The 19,557-nt window shown below is 40.8% G+C and overlaps 1 protein-coding gene across 10 annotated transcripts in view; it reads right to left on the bottom strand.

The window, feature by feature from the left end:
* The window catches only part of TXNRD1 (thioredoxin reductase 1), a 187,339-nt gene that overhangs the window by 76,471 nt on the left and 91,311 nt on the right, over positions 1–19,557 (bottom strand). For 9 of the 10 annotated variants that reach the window (XM_055235464.2, XM_055235465.2, XM_063615191.1 and 6 more), the window contains 9 exons: positions 17,036–17,158; positions 14,781–14,853; positions 11,061–11,180; positions 7,603–7,745; positions 7,072–7,187; positions 5,516–5,741; positions 2,481–2,573; positions 1,499–1,575; positions 243–399 (listed from right to left, as the gene is read on the bottom strand). In XM_055235464.2, the coding sequence (XP_055091439.1) occupies positions 243–399; positions 1,499–1,575; positions 2,481–2,573; positions 5,516–5,741; positions 7,072–7,187; positions 7,603–7,745; positions 11,061–11,180; positions 14,781–14,853; positions 17,036–17,158 (1,128 nt within the window). Of the gene's footprint in view, positions 1–242; positions 400–1,498; positions 1,576–2,480; positions 2,574–5,515; positions 5,742–7,071; positions 7,188–7,602; positions 7,746–11,060; positions 11,181–14,780; positions 14,854–17,035; positions 17,159–18,660; positions 18,997–19,557 lie in introns of those variants that run through there. The other variant, XM_063615185.1, reaches the window with a different exon arrangement.

Genomic DNA, 19,557 nt, shown 5'->3' with positions numbered 1-19,557 from the left:
GTTGAGATTACAGGCATGAGCCACTGTGCCCGGCGGAGTGTCAATCTTCATAATAAAGTCACAATGTACAGCAGCCATAATAATATCTTGTATGGAATACAACTAATAAAGGACATCTAGGATGCCATCACCAAAATAACTAAATTACTCAAGATCTGCAAAACTTCCCAACTGCCCCCTAAATAAGGAACTGGGAGTATTACTGACAACAGTATCTAATGAGCAACAAGCACAACACTCACCTTGACAGTGGAACCTGCATAGAGCCTCTGAGCCAGCAATCTTCCTGCCTGGATTGCAACTGGGGTGAGCTCTACCTTATCCTCCAGTATATCGCCAATGGCATAAATGTAAGGCACATTGGTCTGTTCTTCATCTGTGACAGGTATTTTTCCAGTCCTGCAATTTTATTCAGTTAAAAATCATCATTAATTACCATTATTAATTAAGGAGAACAAAATCTTCCGTTTTTCCAGGGAAGCCCAAAATTGTGACTCTAGCTGGGGGCAATGTTCTAATATATTAAAAATAAAACAAAACAGCTCAAAGAAACAAAAAAACTTATCATGACAATTCTGGCCACTGTTCTGAAAATCAAAGAAATAAGAAAACTCTAAGAAATCTTAGAATGGAAGAACTCCAACACAGTGGTTAAGAGTGAGGATTCTAAATTATAACTCCCCTCAAAATGGATAAAAGAAAACAAACAGGAAACACTAATGTGCCAACAGCACTGGAAGAAAAGTTTCATTTCTTCATAGTTGAAGAGCTCAACTATGGTAAAAATTAGGTTTAAAAAATCTAAAATTCGGCCAGGCACAGTGGCTCACACCTGTAATCCCAACACTTTGGGAGGCTGATGTGGGTAGATCACTAGAGGCCAAAAGATGGAGACCAGCCTGGCCAGCATGATTATAGGTGTGATGGCAGGCGCCTATAATCCAGCTACCAGGGAGGCTGAGGCACAAGAATCGCTTGAACCCAGGAAGTGGAGGTGGCAGTGACATGAGACTGCACTACTGCACTCCAGCCTGGGTGACAGAGCGAGACTCTGTCTCAAAAAAACAAACATACCAACAAAAAACTAAAATTCCATAATTGACCAATGCTGTAAATAACTGAAATAGTATTAAATATGACATAATGGGCCAGGCACAGTGGCTCACACGTGTAATCCCAGCACTTTGGGAGGCCAAAAGGTCAGGAGTTCAAAACCAGCCTGACCAACATGGCGAAACCCCATCTCTACTAAAAATACAAAAATTAGCCAGGTGTGGGGATGCACGCCTGTAATCCCAGCTACATGGGAGGCTGAGGCAGGAGAATGGCTTGATCCCAGGGACGGAGGTTGCAGTGAGCCGAGATCATACCATTGTACTCCAGCCTGGGAGATGAGAGAAACTCCGTCTCAAAAAAAACAAACAAAAAACAAACAAACAAACAAACAAAAAACAAAAAAAACCCCACAAATATGACATAATAAAGATTTTTTTCTTACTTTTCATTTATCTTCACCCCTACGGTTTCTAAGCCAATTTTTCTTGTGCAAGCATCTCTTCCTATTGCCAGCAACACCTGAAAAATTATTATTAGTGACTAATAACAAAAAGGCTTTGCATTTATTACCTAATCATATTTTTCTCTGCTTATCAAGCTAATCTGATTTCATTTTCCAAACTTGGAAATAAATATTTCAGTAAGAAAGTAATGCAAGAGTTTAAATAAAGTCTTCAGAAAAAAATCCTTTGAACATATATGATATAGTAGAAATTATTTTCCACTTCTTATTAGGAAAAAGAGAATTCATAATGTCTTAATAAACTTATCCAAGTTTAAAGACAATGACATCATAGTCTATAACTAAATTATTTTTTAAGTGGTTGCCTGGGGAGATGAAAGGAAAGAACACAGGGCAGAAATTCTGGCTCATTTAAAAATTCTGTAGACTTTGTATAGCCATTTGACTAATAATACTTTAAGTTACAGTGGAAAAAATCTGAAGCCATCCCTTTACCAAAACAATTTTTTTTTTTTTTTTTTTAGGTGGAGTCTCGCTCTGTCACCCAGGCTGGAGTGCAGTGGCACAATCTCGGCTCACTGCAACCTACGCCTCCTGGGTTCAAGCGATTCTCCTGCCTCAACCTCCCAAATAGCTGGGACTACAGGCGCACGCTACCACGCCCAGCTAATTTTTGTATTTTTAGTAGAGTCGGGGTTTCACCACATTGGCCAGGATGGTCCCGATCTCTTGACCTCGTGATCTGCCCACCTTGGCCTCCCAAAGTGCTGGGATTACAGGCGTGAGCTAACACACCCGGCCACCAAAACAAATTTTATATCGTAAGTTATTGAGATTCTAAGAATGGGCACAGAACCAGTACATTTGGAAATCACTAAGAGTCATTTTAAGTTCCTATAAGATACTCAATAAGCATGTTATTTGCTTTCTGATAAAGTATTAACCTGGGCCCATTCCTTACCGTATTATATTCTCCTTCAATGATTTCCTCACTATTGGTGGACTGAGCTACTACTCTGAGTCGGCCTGGTGTCCCCGCTTCAATTTGTTCAACCTGTAAGAGTGATAAAGTTTTACTGTGAAATAAAGACATTTATCAAGTTGGATTCTCTACCTTCCCCTTCCATCTGGTTAACCCAAAGTTAAAATATAAAATCGTGCTTGAAAGGTCTTTTATGTCCCATCTCCCTCACTTAACATTAGGATGATAAATGATTATCTCCTTTTTCGCTGCTCAATGTTGTCTGCTAGAGGGGCTTTCTTTGAAAGAGTTCTCAAACAATAAAATTCAGAGAAAAATGGGGGAAAAAAGCAAGCTACAGAAAGCACACTACCATCCCTAAAATCAAACCAATGACTTACTGCTTTTCCCAGGTTTCTATATTGTGATTCACCCAGAATCATTAATCCCATGAAGGGCAACTGTTGCCCAAATTCAGAGATTCTCTTTTGATTACAGATGCTCAGCTTTCATTGACAACAAAGGATAGATTAAATTAGAGCAGGTCCATAGTGATATAGGTAACAGTTAGAAAGTCTTTTAAAAATCGGAGTGGGCAAGGAAATGTGGGTATTTATCAGAACCAGGGGGTGTTTTCAGTTGTTAAGGATGCAGAAAGAAATGAGCAAGCACTGATACTTGAGAGATGGCAGAGGAGAATAAATATACCAACCCACTACAAATAGATGTCAACAACAACCTACGGAATAGGTATAATGACTTAGAAACCCACCTGGGGTCGGGCGTGGTGGCTCACGCCTGTAATCCCAGCACTTTGGGAGGCCGAGGCGGGAGGATCACAAGGTCAGGAGATCGAGACCAGCCTAACCAACATAGTGAAACCCCGTCTCTACTAAAAATACAAAAATTATCCGGGCGTGGTGGCGGGTGCCTGTAGTCCCAGCTACTCGGGAGGCTGAGGCAGGAGAATGGCGTGAACCCGGTAGGCGGAGTTTGCAGTGAGCCGAGATCACGCCACTGCACTCCAGCCTAGGTGACAGAGCAAGACTCCGTCTCAAAAAAAAAAAAAAAAGAAACCCACCTGGAAAACTATCCAGGGTTATTTTATTTGACATCAATGAATAATAAAAATTTCCTTCCTGAATTCCCTTTCCTTCTTATATAGTTAAATAAGCCTCTCTGAACGTACTGGAAAAGTCTTTCTTGTTTAATTTTAATTAAAATGTTCTAATCCTTGGAAAAGAGCTTAATTGGTCCATTGCTTAAGATTTGTTTGGAAATGATAAGGGCCTCATCCCACCTCCACCCTTATTCACTTTTGCACTTCAATCAGGCCTTTTTGGTATCTAGAAAAATATTTCTCCCCACAGAGGCTTTGTAAACATACTACATTCTCTGTCCAAAATGTACCCTCTCCCCACTCTCCACAGAAGGTTCCTTCCATTCGGTCACTTTATAATACAAAGAGTTTAATACCCAGCTGTGGGAATCAGATACTCTGGTAACCCTATTTTACTAGGAATAGTCCACCAGGTTTTCAAAAGGGTCCACAACACCCCAAATGTTAAAAAAAAGTATATAGGAAGATGTTACTTTCTATCAGTACAGCATATACATACAGCTGTTGTTTACAAATCATAGCTCTAATGCAAATATAGCATATATACCTCTACTCTAAAAAAACAGCTACAGGCTAGGTGCGGTGGTTCAAGCCTGTAATCTCAGCACTTTGGGACGCTGCAATGGGAGGACCACTTGAGGTCAGGAGTTCGAGTTCAAGATCAGCCTGGCCAACATGGTGAAAGCCCTCTCTACTAAAAATATAAAAATTAGCCGGGTGTGGTGGCACGCACCTGTGGCCCCAGTTACTCAGGAGGCTAAGGCACCAGAATCGCTTGAACTTGGGAGACAGAGGTTGCAGTCAGCCGAGATTGGGCTACTGCACTCCAGCCTGGGTGACAGAGCGAAACTCCGTTTCAAAAAAAAAAAAGGTAAAAATAAAAAACAGCTACAGTAATCAAGCACTGACAGTTTCCAGGAAATCTGTGCCTTAATTTTCATAACAATATTATGAGATAGATTCACTTTAGACTTACTCTCTACCAGGTACTTTATAAGTGTTGGCTAATGCAATCCTCACAAGAATTGTTAGATGCTATTTTCAACCTCATTTTACAGAAGAAACAGGTTCAGAGAGGTAACTCTTCCAAAGTCATAGAGTAAGAAATTGGCAGAATATTATTTGAATTCAGGTTGTTCTGATCCCAAAGTTCATATTCTTATCTATCAGCATTAGGAGATCCACAGTCACACACACAACTCAAGTCAACCCACTGAGAGATGAAAAAAAAAAAACAACAAACTATTAATTCCTTAACTTTAACAAAATAGTCCCACCATTTTCCCTGCACTAGAGAAAATTATCTATTAGTCTGAGACACACACTAAGTGTTCAGTTTTGTCACTCTTATGTATCAAAACATTTGTGATAATGGTAACAAATCCCAGGTGTGACTTGGCATAGTATTAGCTCTTTTCAAAAGATTAAAAGAGTGAAAAAGGTTAGCACACATAAATAAATGAGATAATCACTTTCAGGGATGCCAGAAGTATGTAGTGTTTATGTTATTATATACCAAGAGGGAAATGTCCTGTGGGGAGCCAGGGAGTGCAGGTGGGGCCTAGTGTTGAACTCTTATTTAAATCTCTGGTGCATATGAAGAAACAAAGTATTAACAGACCAAAGATGACAAAGGAATACATAAAGGAAAGCGTTAAACAGAAGAGAACAGAAGAAAACCAAAATTGAGAAAGTTGACAAAGGAAGAGATTATTAATCTATAAATAAGAATAAAGCTATATAGGTGTTTAGATGGTAGGGAGGTACAAGTTTATATACCAGTATACAACAGTAGGGGAATCAGCATTCCTGATGGTTTATAATGCTGAAAGGATGCTTCTACCACCAACTCAACTCTCTTTTTGCCTTTTACCATGAATGTAGAATCAACAAACCTACAGGCAAACCCACTTACTTTAATTGGTACAAACTGTCTTATAAACTTGATGCCATGTTCTTCCATGTGTTCACCAATTTTGTTGGCCATGTCCTGGTCAAATCCTCTAAGAAGAATGGACCTAACCATAACAGTGACGTCTAAACCAATACCAGCAAGAAATCCAGCACACTCCAAGGCGACATAGGATGCTCCAACAACCAGAGTCTTACCCGGGCAGTAAGGCAAGGAGAAAAGATCATCACTGGGAAAAAAAAAAGGAAGAAAGAAGAAAAAAAAAGTTCCTATATGAATAATTACTAAACCATGTACACATTTTTACTTTGACAAGAACATACTTTCAAGATGATAAACATTCTACTAGCTACACACATAATACATGGGAAGTTTTTATAATTCTTAGATACCCTTTCTTGCCATTCAGTTGCTGGGAGTAGCTCAAGCTACCTATAGCTAAACACAGCAAACTGTGTAACTTCTGATATTAGTCAGTTAGTCCAATTCATCTTCACACTAAATGATTTTGAACTGTTTGGCCAACTATAAGGAGTAGAACCTGACAAAAGTCTTCTAGTTGAGCTAGGGACACAGAGATCATAAAAGCACGTTAGAGAATGAGTTTTTAAAAAATATCGGAAGGGAGCCTGCTATTGTCTGAATGTTTATGTATCCCCAAAATGCACACATTAACATCCTAAACCCCAAGGCAATGATATTAGGGGTAAGGCTTTTGAGAGGTGATTAGGCCATGAGGGCAGAGCACTCATCAATGGGGCTGACGTCCTCATAAAAAAGGCCCCAGAGACCTGCCTCTCCCTCTTCCACCATGTGAGAAACGATAAAAGCATATATCAAAAAGAGCCTGAAGGAGAAGAGTAATTTATAATACAATCAGAAACTCCCGAGCAAAAAGCATCCAAGAAGACACATTTACCAACACTGTCTTAATGACTTCATAATTGAAAGCTCCTGAACAATGTCGGCAGTGTTACCATTTGACGGGCAAAAATAAACCACACCGCAAAACATCTCCTTGCTTGACTTGTTTCAGGAGGTCCTTCTACACGGACACCGCAACCATTCAAACAGTATTGAGTAGGGTTTAGATTCTGATAAATCTAAATGGCCTGACAGCCTCTAATTCTTTTAGCAGCCACTCTGCAAGTGTTAACGGGTAACACATGATCCTCATTTTACAAAATCTAAATGTATATATGTATCATACCTATTTTACAAAATGTTTGTGAATATCCATTTGGTTTTATTACATACTTTCATACTCATACATGCATAAGTAAATTTCAAATACAAATATAAATCTATACTAGTATGTTAGTGATACTAACTCTGTGTAGCAAGATGACCAATGTTTGAAGTTTTCAATATTTAAAATGTTGTCCTTTAAAATCATTTTTCCTTTTTCTCTTTCTCCCAAACCCCTGCCCCCAGAGAGGGCACAATGTGGCAAAGAAATATGTCTGAAGCCCAAGAAATTGACGCAGTGGGTTCGAAGAAAAATGCAAAAGCAATATCCACAATGGGTTTTTCTTTTCCACCCTGCTTTTTTTCTTTACCTGCTGACGCAGTATTCTTTGTCACCAGGGATGCCCAAGTAACGTGGTCTTTCACCAGTGGCAATGAGAAATCTCTCTGCTGAATAAATTTTTTCTTTGCCTTTATTATTAGTTGCCTACAAAGGAACCAATATAAAAACCTTATTAAGTAATCATTTCTCAGAATTGTAAACTTCATAGTTAACAAAGGCCATTCACTACATTGTCTCATTTCATCCTCATGAGGAGGACAATAATATAGTAAAAAGGATAAATTAAGACTGAGTAGTTAACAGACTTACTCAAAGTCACAATGCTAGTAAGTGCTGGAGCCAAGCCTCAAAACCAGGTGGTCTGGTCCAGTATGCTTACATTTTACCATACCTCCACACAAGGCCCCGTAGGATGATATGATAGCAAAATCACCAAACTGGATAGTCTGGGTCACAGTGGCTATTACTTTTATTATAAAACTTTAACATTTTCTAACTAAAGTTTTAAAAAAAGAGAAAAAAGAAAAAAAAAAAGCTAGTCAGGATGTCACACAATTACCTTAATCCTATGAGGACCAATAAATTGCCCGTAAGCATTCTCATAGACGACTTTTTTCTCCCGCAGAGCTACTCGGTAGCCCCAATTCAAAGAGCCAATGTGATTCTGTACAGCTTCTATCATTCTGTCCCAATCATGCTTAACTGTGTAAGAAAATAAGACAAAATCTTGTTTGGCTTTTCAACTTCTGGCAAAGATCATTTCTCAATAACCACTCAAGTGAAACACAGGGAGCAGAGCTCTAAAAGGCAATCTGAAAGGACAAATCCTCCATTTTGAGCACATATGCCACTTTTTCATCTTCAAATATTCTTATAAGACTAATACAATTAAATAATACAAGACAGATCTCTTGACAATTTTAAACTAAAATAACAATACACAAACTTTTTCCTTCTTTATCTAGAAACGAGCTTGAATTTTACTGATTTCTGGGATATATTAAGGCTTAGGATTCTCTGTTTGTAAGAAAATCCAAGAGATTCTGATGTAGCCAAGTATGGAGTTACTACACTAGTAACAGTGTTTATGCCAGGGGCTGGCAAACTGCACCATGGGCCAATCCAGCCCATCACCTTTTTGTAAATAAAGCTTTATTAAAATAGTCATGCTTATTTATTTCAATATTTTCTAGTGCTACTTTCACACTACATGAGCAGAGTTAAGTAGCTACTAGAGACCCTATGCCCCAAGAATCCTAAAATATTTACCATCTGGCCTTTTACGGAAAAAATTCACTGACCGTTTAGACAGAATTTTTTTTTTTTTTTTTTTTTTTTTTTTTGAGACGGAGTCTTGCTCTGTCGCCCAGGCTGGAGTGCAGTGGCGCAGTCTCGGCTCACTGCAAGCTCCGCCTCCCGGGTTCACGCCATTCTCCTGCCTCAGCCTCTCCGAGTAGCTGGGACTACAGGCGCCCGCCACCGCGCCCGGCTTATTTTTTTTTTTTATACATTTAGTAGAGACAGGGTTTCACCATGGTCTCGATCTCCTGACCTCGTGATCCGCCCGCCTCGGCCTCCCAAAGTGCTGGGATTACAAGCGTGAGCCACCGCGCCCGGCCTAGACAGAATTTTAAGAGTCTATCACATTTCCCTCCAAACTCCCATATCTTGTCAAAGAGAAAACTTTTTTATTCTTTTTGATTCTGTCATAATTAAATTAATCCTTTAAGTCAGGACACTAAAGTAATATTAAATTTCAAAGGATAAAAATCAACCCTTTGGTATTCAATAATCTCTCCTTTTTTTTTTTTTTCCAGACAGAGTCTCACCCTGTTGCCCAGACTGGAATGCAGTGGCTCAATCTGGGCTCACTGCAACCTCCGCAGCCCCCAACCCAGGGTTCAAGCTATTCTCGTGCCTCAGCCTCCCGAGTAGCTGGGACTACAAGTGTGGGCCATCATCCTGACCTCAAGTGCTCTGCCCACTTCAGCCTCCCAAAGTGCTGGGATTACAGGCATGAGTCATTGCACCCAGCCTCAGTAATCTCTTCTTTAGAGACAGGGTCTCACTCTGTTGCCCAGGCTGGAGTGCAGTGGTGCAATCAATCATAGCTTACTGCAGCCTTGAACTCCTGGGCTCAAATTATCCCCCTGCTTCAGCCTCCTGAGAAGCTGGGACTATAGGAGAGGGCTTCCATGCCTGACTAATTATTTTTTGTAGAGACAGGGCCTTGCTTTGTTGTCCAAGGTAGTCTCTAACTTCTGGTCTCAAACTGATCCTTTCCCCTTAGCCTCCTAAACTGTTGGGATTACAGGCATGATCCTGGCTGGCTATACAGTAAGTGTTGAAAATAGGCTTAGAACACTTACTGGCCAGCCTCTGGAAGTGGGAATGACAGCACAAAAAATTGATTTATAGCCTCCAAGAGAACAGATAGATCATGGATATTGAATTCATATGATCATAATGTTAGAATTAGAGCAAACCTTAAGAAATAGGTTCAACTGAAAAAAAAAAAAAAAAAGTAACTGCAGATGCCACTGTGGTTATGGTTCTAGAGGACCAGGTAGCTTGTGGGTGGAGAAGGCTGCAGGAAGCTTGGACTAACCTGCCTGCCCTGCCTCTGTCTACCACCACTACAAAAGGCTCAGGACTTGCTGTTTCTTTACTAGAAGTGGAATAGAATAGTATATAACTCACCCACATGTGCTAATCATCTAAGCTGCAGTAATTATCAATGTTTTACAAAATTTCCTCTTATATCCCTCTGTCTCAAGGGTCTGAGCAAACAATGTGACCCCAACATTACGAAACTTTAAAAGTTACTGATTTTCTAAGATTCCAGACTTGGAAAAGGTACTATTATTTTAAGTAGGAAGTAAAAGCATCAACAAAAGAAGCATAACTAGTTTGAGTGAGAGCGAAATTTTTCCAAGTATATATTTATGCCTTATCTTTACATTTAATAAACAATTAAAACCTCAAAAAAGCCATTAAAATGTTTATCCTGGTTACTGGCTGGAATATTTTCCCTCAAATGCTCCATAATGCATAGGTCTCAAACCTCAATCACAGAGGGGTTGGAGTTTCACTCTTCACAACAGAGTGACATATGTCATAAATTAGCCAGGAAGCTATGCCAGATCTCACTTTATTCTTCTACTAAATAATGCAATCTACTTTCTAAAATTAACAATTCCACCAGGCGCGGTGGCTCACGCCTGTAATCCCAGCACTTTGGGAGGCTGAGGCGGGCGGATCACGAGGTCAGGAGATTGAGACCATCCTGGCTAACATGGTAAAACCCCGTCTCTACTAAAATTACAAAAAATTAGCCGGGCGTGGTTGCAGGCGCCTGTAATCCCAGCTGCTCGGGAGGCTGAGGCAGGAGATGCTCGGGAGGCTGAGGCAGGAGAATGGCGTGAACCCGGGAGGTGGAGCTAGCAGTGAGCCGAGATCGTGCCACTGCACTCCAGCCTGGGTGACAGATCAAGACTCCGTCTCAAATAAATAAATAAATAAATAAAATTAACAATTCCAATATCTTAAACTCATCTTGGGTTTCTAGGGTACTCTAAATATTTTTAATCCAACAAAGTCTAACCACCCCCTCCTGAACAAACAACCCCCACCCCCCACAAACATCAGCTCATGAAACAGACTTTTTTGGAGGGAGAAAAATGCAACAGCTTCAAAAGAAAGCAAATGCAATTAGTACTTCCTTACAAATTATAAACATTGTATGATTTCTCACAAATACTACATGACAATATATTCAAAAGAACTCTAATTTTATATTATAGAAATACCATAGTCCAAATGCAGCATCTGTTGTTACCATAACAACTATGTAAATACTTGACAAAGGATAACGCCAGTGATTATATCCATCAAAAATGTAAACAATAAAAACAACTAGGCTATTTGCTATCTTCATGAAAATGGATGATGCATTACAAAGATTGCAGCTCAAACCCCCAAAAGCACAAACAGAAGAGCAGCTTTTCCCTCTCATACCTGTCTCCTCGACTTTCCATCCATAGTTTCGAGAGTCTTGCAGGGCTTGTCCTAACAAAGCTGCTTGATGCATCAGTTTTTTAGGTATGCAACCCACATTCACACATGTTCCTCCAAGACCTACAACAACATTGAGAAATCAGTTTATAACCTGCTTTCCAAGCCTTACAAACATTCAAAGAACAAAGTCAACAATTATTACAACTCTAAGAAATATTGCATTATATTTACTTAATGTGGCCAATAATAAAGTTTATTCCTAAATCTTACAACATTCACAAGTTCAGAGACCCTTACATACCAAATATGGTAACATCATCCTAAAACAAAACAAAGAGGGGCAGATTTCCACAATTTCCGTATACTTCAAAGATACAAAATTGACTGCTGATAAAGATGCCAGAAATTGAAATTTTACAACATACACAACCCTTTACAGATGATCCGACTTACGATTTTTCTCTTTATGTTGATACCCATACACCCATACTGTGTTTCATTTTCAGTTCAGTATTCAATAAATTATATGAGATATTCAACACTTTATTGTAAAATAGGCTTAGATGTGTTAGATGATTTTGCCCAACTGTAGGTTAATGTAAGTGTTCAGAGCATGTTTAAGGTAGACTAGGCTAAGCTATGATGTTCAGGAGGTTAGGTGTATTAAATGCATTTTCAACTTGTTTTCAACTTACAAAGGATTTTATCAGGATGTAGTCCCCCACTGTAATTCAAGCAGCATCTGCACTTGCCATTGAATCTATGCAGAGGTAACTGATAAAGGGGTTGCTATGCTGGAGATGATTAGAGTGCAGTGGGTCTTAAACTGCATATAAAATTTGGTGTATATTGGCTGGGCGTGGTGGCTCACGCCTGTAATCCCAGCACTTTGGGAGGCTGAGGCGGGTAGATCATTTGAGGTCAGGAGTTCGAGATCAGCCTGGTCAACATGGTGAAACCCTGTCTCTACTAAAAGTACAAAAAATTAGCTGAGCATGGTGTTACGTGTCTGTAATCCCAGCTACTCAGGAGGCTGAGACAGGAGAACTGCTCGTACCAGGAAGAGGAGGTTGCAGTGAGCCGAGATAGCGCCACTGCATTCCAGCCTGGGCGATACAGCGAGACTCCATCTCAAAAAAAAAAAAAAAAAAAAAAAGGAAAAAAAAAAGAAAAAAATTTTGGTGTATATGTGCATTTTTTTAAGGAGGTGGCCTACAGCATTCACTTGGTTTTTTTTTTTTTTTTTTTTTATTAATTTTTTTTGCATACAAAAACAATAATCACTTTCTAAAAATACATACAAACAAAAAGATGCGTATCAAACATATTAGGAAGGTTGCACATGGGAAGTCGGGGAATAGAAATGGGGGTGGGAGTTAAAATAAATGAGAGAGGAACTTCATATGGATCAGTGATAATAACTCAATCCTCTATTTGACAAAGAAGAGGGAGAAGGAAGAGGAAGAAAAAGAAAGTGGGATAAAGGATCAGAAAGGGAGGAAAATAGAAAAAATTAGAGTATGACTCCAGGGTAGACCTGTTTTGTTGTCATTGAGTTGGTTGCTTGGTTTGTCTGTTGTATTCTTCATGTTTCGCCAAGTTGGCCAGACTGATCTCGAACTCCTAGCCCGAAGTGATCAACCCGCCTCGCCCCCCAGAGTGCCGGGACCACAGGCGTGAGCCACCACGTCCAGCCCCCACATTGCTTCTGGCCTCCGTGGTAGACCTCCCAGACGGAGCGGCCAGGCAGAGGAGCTCCTCACTTCTACCCAGACACGGGGCGGCCGGGCAGAGGGGCTCCTCACTTCCCAGACGGGGCGGCCAGGCAGAGACGCTCCTCACTTCTTCCCAGACGATAGGTGACCGGGCAGAGGCGCTCCTCACTTCCCAGACGATGGGTGGTCGGGCAGAGGCGCTCCCCACTTCCCGGACAATGGGTGGCCAGGCAGAGGCGCTCCTCACCTCCCAGACGATGGGTGGCCGGGCAGAGGCACTCCTCACTTCCCAGATGGGGCAGCCGGGCAGAGGCGCTCCTCACTTTCCAGACGATGGGTGGCCGGGCAGAGGCGCTCCTCACCTCCCAGACGACGGGTGGCCGGGAAGAGGCGCTCCTCACCTCCCAGACGATGGGTGGCCGGGCAGAGGCGCTCCTCACCTCCCAGACGGGGCGGCCGGGCAAAGGCGCTCCTCACTTCTTCCCGGACGGGGCAGCCGGGCAGAGGCGCTCCTCACTTCTTCCCAACGGGGCGGCCGGGCAGAGGCGCTCCTCACTTCTTCCCGGACGGGGCGGCCGGGCAGAGGCGCTCCTCACTTCTTCCCGGACGGGGCGGCCGGGCAGAGGCACTCCTCACTTATTCACTTGGTTTTTTAAAGGATGCATGACTTCCCTTGCTCCCTAAAAATAGGTTTAGTATCCCTAAGCTTAAAGAATATGGTGACAGCTTGTTTCCATTAGAACAAAACACAGGCAGGTGACCAAAATGACATGAGTAAGAGCGAAAGATGGCAACAGACTTCACAGCTCAAAGTAAGTCCTCTGAGTAGAATGCTATCAGTTATCATTCTGGAGTATATGCTCCACAGGTCAGAAGGGATATACCTAGCACCAAGAGCAGTGTCTGACACAGATTGACACATTAAATATCTGCTGAATGGATGAATCAGAAATTGTGACATCGCCTTATCTGGACTTCCTGCTTCTTGGTTCCTTCTAATGCAAGCAGCCAAGTAATCTTTAAAAAAATTTATATTATCACATGGCTCCCCTGCCTTAGAGTCTTCAAAGGCTCATTTATATGCTCTGATTAGTCCAATTTAGTCCAAATTATATGCTTTGATTAGTCCAAATTCCTCATCTTGGCCTATAAAGCCCTCAACAGTGACACCTGCCTTCCTCTCTGGTCTCATCTCACACTACCACCTCCAGCTCCCATTATCCATGCCACAACCATGAAGGACTTTTAGCTACCTCAGGGCCTTTGTATGTGCTATCCTCGAAGAAAGAGAAGCTACCTGGAAGGTTCTGCGTCACCTTTTGACAGCTGGCTCATTCTCATTCTTTGGCCTCTTCTAAATGTCACCTCTTCAGATGTCTTCCTTGATAATCTTCTCGAAGTTAAACTCTCCTTTATCCACTTCTTCTCTATGCCATTATATAATTTTTTCAATACCACTTACCACAACTCCTAAAGTTCTTAGGTATCTTTTGTCTCCCCACTTAGAATATAAGCTCCACAAGGGCATGAACTTTGAATATGCCAAGTTCACTGCTATATTGTCACTGCCTTGGTTCATAATAAATGTTCAGTAAATATTATGAACATATAATTCATCAAGACTCAGAAGCAGCAAGGGCTATACAGTAAGGTATCTGATTCCAACTCTTGTTGAATGTAGGAGGTAGTTTTAAAACAAATCCACATACGAAAAGTTTAAATTTTCAGTTATTAAGCCCCTATATGTGCTAGATTACTCAAATATTTACCTTTAAATCATAGCTTGTAGACAAGGTTTTTACTTCTGGACTCTGTGCCAAAGAACCTAAATTTTTAGCATTTAACCTGATCCATTTTAACTTGGCTCAAATAAAAGATATATATGTTTTGGGGCTGGTTTTTCTTTAACTTAGTTTTTGATTTTTTAAATTAGGCTTTAGGAACCAGTTAGGTTATTGCCAGGGGAAAACTACTTCGGCAACATCAAAGTATTTTAAAAGCTTACCCCATCTAGTTCCAAGAGGGGTGGGAGTGACAAAGTCCAGGACCATCACCTTCTTGCCATATCGGGCTGCCTCCTAGAAAATAAAATTATTAAAGTGAGTTGAAAAGGTTAACATGACAGATTGGAATTGGGCTGTTAAAAATCCATGGTTTTTTTGTAAGCTATGGAGCTTAAAGCATAATGAGTAATTAATACCTGGGTACTTCATACACCATGATGATTAGTTCAACTCCAGGATAAAAATTAACAGATATTCAGATAGTTGTGAGAGTAGATTTTAAAATTATGCAGAATAGAGTAGTAAAATTGTTAGAATCGTCTGTAAACCTTAGACTTCTCTCACATAATTCCACTCAAACAATAACAGATTAAGCAATAACCTGAAAAAAGAAAGTGGCCATTTCCAAGCAAGTTGCCAAGTAGCTGAAAAACCAGGTTTACTGACAGCCTATAGCCCTTAATGCAACCTGTATCCTATAAGGTGATATTTTAAAAATCATTTTAAAGTTTAATCTAATTTGGTTTCTAAGGCAGAACACTGAAGAAGTTTTTCTTCTGTATTACAAGATTTCCTAAAATTTTCACATGAGGCACTCATGAAAAAGTTGACAATATCTATGATGTTTCCAAACATATTTTTAGGGAGGGAAACAAGACTTAGAAGTTTGTTTTGCAGAATATCTTTTATCGTTCTCAGAGAATAAGCTTTGTATACTGGCAACTAGACCTCAAAAGGTTATTTGAAAGGACTGAGTCTACACGTCTTTCAAACACACCATCACTGGAGTAAAATATATCAGGTATTATTCCTCAATTACTTTCAGCAAAGCATTGCTTCATGCTACATACTGGTCTGCAGTATTTGGGCAGCTTCTACCCATTACTGATTCAGCACAAGCTACACCTTAGGGAAGTATAACCACTCCATCTTTTAAAGGAACATGTTGGGTAAGGATGACAGGCCCAAGGGGTCCTCACATGGGAAATTTATCTTGATTCAGAACCAGGAACCAGGAGCCTCACTCCTAACCTTCTTTATTTATACATCCTCTTCCCAGTCACCCTCAGACCACAGAGTTAGTGGTTATTAGATAACCTCACATACACAAAAAGCAAATCATTTTTATTTTTTTTTATTTTTTATTTATTTATTTTTTTTTTTGAGACGGAGTCTCGCTCTGTCGCCCAGACTGGAGTGCAGTGGCGCAATCTCGGCTCACTGCAAGCTCCGCCTCCCAGGTTCACGCCATTCTCCTGCCTCAGCCTCTCCGAGTAGCTGGGACTACAGGCGCCCGCCACCACGCCCGGCTAATTTTTTTGTATTTTTAGTAGAGACGGGGTTTCACCGTGGTCTCGATCTCCTGACCTCGTGATCCGCCCGCCTCGGCCTCCCAAAGTGCTGGGATTACAAGCGTGAGCCACCACGCCCGGCCTTGCAAATCATTTTTAATAAATGAGTTTAAGAAGCCCAATTGCTCCCCATCTTTTTTTATATTGGAGAGAAGGGGTTATGAACAGGGAAATCATTCAAGTGAACAAGACAAATATTAACTAAGAAATATTAACTAAGAAATATATTTGCTTAATTTCAGACCATTTCCACACAACACCCATATATATGTATACACATATAAATATATATATATATATATATATACACTCACACACACACACATATATATATATTTTTTTAAAGACAGAGTTTTGCTCCTGTTGCCCAGGCTGGAGTGCAATGGCGCGATCTCAGCTCACTGCAAACTCGGCCTCCAAGGTTCAAGCCATTCTCCTGCCTCAGCCTCCCAAGTAACTGGGATTACAGATGCCCACCACCACGCCCAGCTAATTTTTGTATTTTTAGTAGAGATGGGGTTTCACCACACTGGCCAGGCTGGTCTTGAACTCCTGACCTCAGGTGATCTGCCCGCCTCGGACTCCCAAAGTGCTGAGATTACAGGCGTGAGCCACCACACCAGGCACAACACCCTTATTATCTCTGAAAAATCAATTAAACTTAAAGTGAATGGAAACATGTTCCAAAATACTGGGCCCTATACTTTTATATAAGGAATGTATATTTTAATCTGGAAAAATGATTTATAAAGTGGTCCCTTATGATGTCCATGTCCTGCCCAAGTCAATGTGCAAAATGTCACAGGAGTGGATCAAATAAATTCCACAGAGAGCAGAGAGAACCCTGTCAGGGATGTTAATATTCTAACTACCACCGAGACAACACACAACACAAGGAGCCTTGCCTTAGCAGCTGCCAGGCCTCCTGAGCCACCTCCAATGATGATAAGGTCATAGTCATAGGACTCGGGAAGATCTTCAGGGCCGTCCATTTTTAGTAGCTTTTGAAGTCTGCCCTCCTGATAAGCCTAAAGAAAAGTAACAGAAGAGAAAATAATTTAACTTAAAATCAGCAATGTCCAAAAAGCTTTGTAAGAAAATCTTTTCTTAAAGAAAAACAAAAGGAATTTTCAAAGGGAAGATGTTGTTTGATTTAATTACAGCATACAGATGGAAATATTCAACCTTCCTTAAAGTTGTGAGCTGCTTGCTTTATCTTAGTTTATTAACCACAAAGACTGTCACTGCTAACTACTTTGAAGTATTCGTATAGTACCTCTACATAAGTAAACCAACTTAGGTCTAAATCAGGTTTAATCATTAGCCTTTTTTTCCTAGAATTTTTAAACTAGGTTTTAAAGATAGGGGCTTGGTAAATACGGGCATAGCTTAATCTCAATATAACAATTTTAAAAGACCAGCCAAATATTTATTTAACACATTTCTATACTGTTTGGCTGGGGCATAACATCTAAAAATTCAGAACAAAACTGTCAATTAATACCGACCTGCATAAAAAGTTAAACGTGAAAGTTGCTGCTTTTGTAGGATATTTTAAATAGGCACAACTCTGCAAAGCTCATTCCTTTAATTTGCATATGCATGAAGTCTCTCATATTTAATATTTAGTTTCCATATACTTAGCCAGTAACAGACTTTTATAATTTAGGTGTTAGACTCTTAATTTTTTTTTTTTTTTTTTTTTGAGACGGAGTCTTGCTCTGTCGCCCAGGCTGGAGTGCAGTGGCGCCATCTCGGCTCACTGCAAGCTCTGCCTCCCGGGTTCACGCCATTCTCCCGCCTCAGCCCCCCAAGTAGCTGGGACTACAGGCGCCCGCCACCACGCCTGGCTAATTTTTTGTTTTTAGTAGAGACGGGGTTTCACCGTGTTCGCCAGGATGGTCTCGATCTCCTGACCTCGTGATCCGCCCACCTCGGCATCCCAAAGTGCTGGGATTACAGGCATCAGCCACCGCGCCCGGCCCGACTCTTAATTTTTAAAAAATCATTTCATTCCACTAATATAATTCTGATACACATTAATTATATTTCATATTCGTTTAATACAATATTTTGATGATATATTTAATATTATCGCTTACTAAAATAAAAATCTACGTTAACAAGAGATAATGACTGAGAAAGTTGTTAACAAGCACAATAAAATGTTCTCAAAAAATCAAGTAGGCCAGGAGCAGTGGCTCACGCCTGTAACCACAGCACTTTGGGAGGCCGAGGTGGGAGGATCACTTGAAGTCAGGAGTTTGAGATCAGCCTGGCCAACGGGGTGAAAACCTGTCTCTACTAAAAATACAAAAATTAGCCAGGGTAGTGGCGGGTGCCTGTAATCTCAGCTACTCTGGAGGCTGAGGCAGGAGAAGTGCTTGAACCCGGGAGGCAGACGTTGCAGTGAGCCAAGATTGCGCCACTGCACTCCAGCCTGGGAGTCTCACAGAGTGAGACTCCATCTCACTTAAAAAAACAAACAAAAAGTCTTAACTTTAATAATAAAAAAAGCCCCCAAACTTACCAGCCCAAACTGCACATTTCTCTCTTGCCTACCATCAGATGTAGGGGGTGAAAGGCAGAGCTTGGGGTCAGCAGAAGAACAAGGTTCTTGGGATGTGGAAGGGGGTGCGGTGGAGCAATGTGAAGGAGGAAGCACAGCACTGTGGCTACCTGTTGGCAGCATGGCCGGCATATGTAGTGGCTCAGGAACTGAAGGGAGAACACCTGGAAACCAGCAACAGTGGGGGCAAGACTGCACCACCCTGACAGTCTGCACAAAAGGTCTAGCATGAGAGGCTGGTAAACACAGCCAGTAATCATCAACTGGCATTATGGCCAAGGTTCCTCCTTCAATACAAAGCACTGTGGGGGAAAAACAATTTGGTAATAATAGCCATTCGATCAAAGGATCAATTAAGCTTCAAGTAACTAGTGTGACTCCCTACTCGGTCTCAAAGAGCATGACTTACTGGTTTAAGAGTTAACTAATAAATCCAGGTAGATGTTCTGCTGGAAAAATAACATACAATCATTTTTAATCTCAACCTGATTTTATCTGCATGAAATTAGCAAAGATGGTGACAGAACACAATAACTGGTTGTCTAAATGAAAACCATGGTTCTGGGAATCCCCCTCCTCCAACAAACCTACTAGAACAAATACCAGAAAATGTATCCTCATGCTGAAAAGCCACATACTCCCTCCACCAATGTTTACAATCTGTTCCTTACTGAAATTCTGTATCTAACCTGGCTTCTCCTGGTTGAAGCTTAAAGTCAAATTGTATCAACCAGTGCACAGATTTTACCAAAAAAGCTCTGAATGAACCTCACCATTTTTAAGCACTGTAGGTAAAATTTACCAATTGGTAAGACACAGGCAATTGAAGCATTCAGTTAACCTTAGAATGAAACATTA

This window comes from Symphalangus syndactylus, chromosome 13 (genome assembly GCF_028878055.3).
Source record: "Symphalangus syndactylus isolate Jambi chromosome 13, NHGRI_mSymSyn1-v2.1_pri, whole genome shotgun sequence".
Classification (NCBI taxonomy): Eukaryota; Metazoa; Chordata; class Mammalia; order Primates; family Hylobatidae; genus Symphalangus; species Symphalangus syndactylus.
The sequence above is the reverse complement of the archived record's forward strand: the minus strand, read 5'-3'. Positions and strand labels throughout refer to the sequence as shown.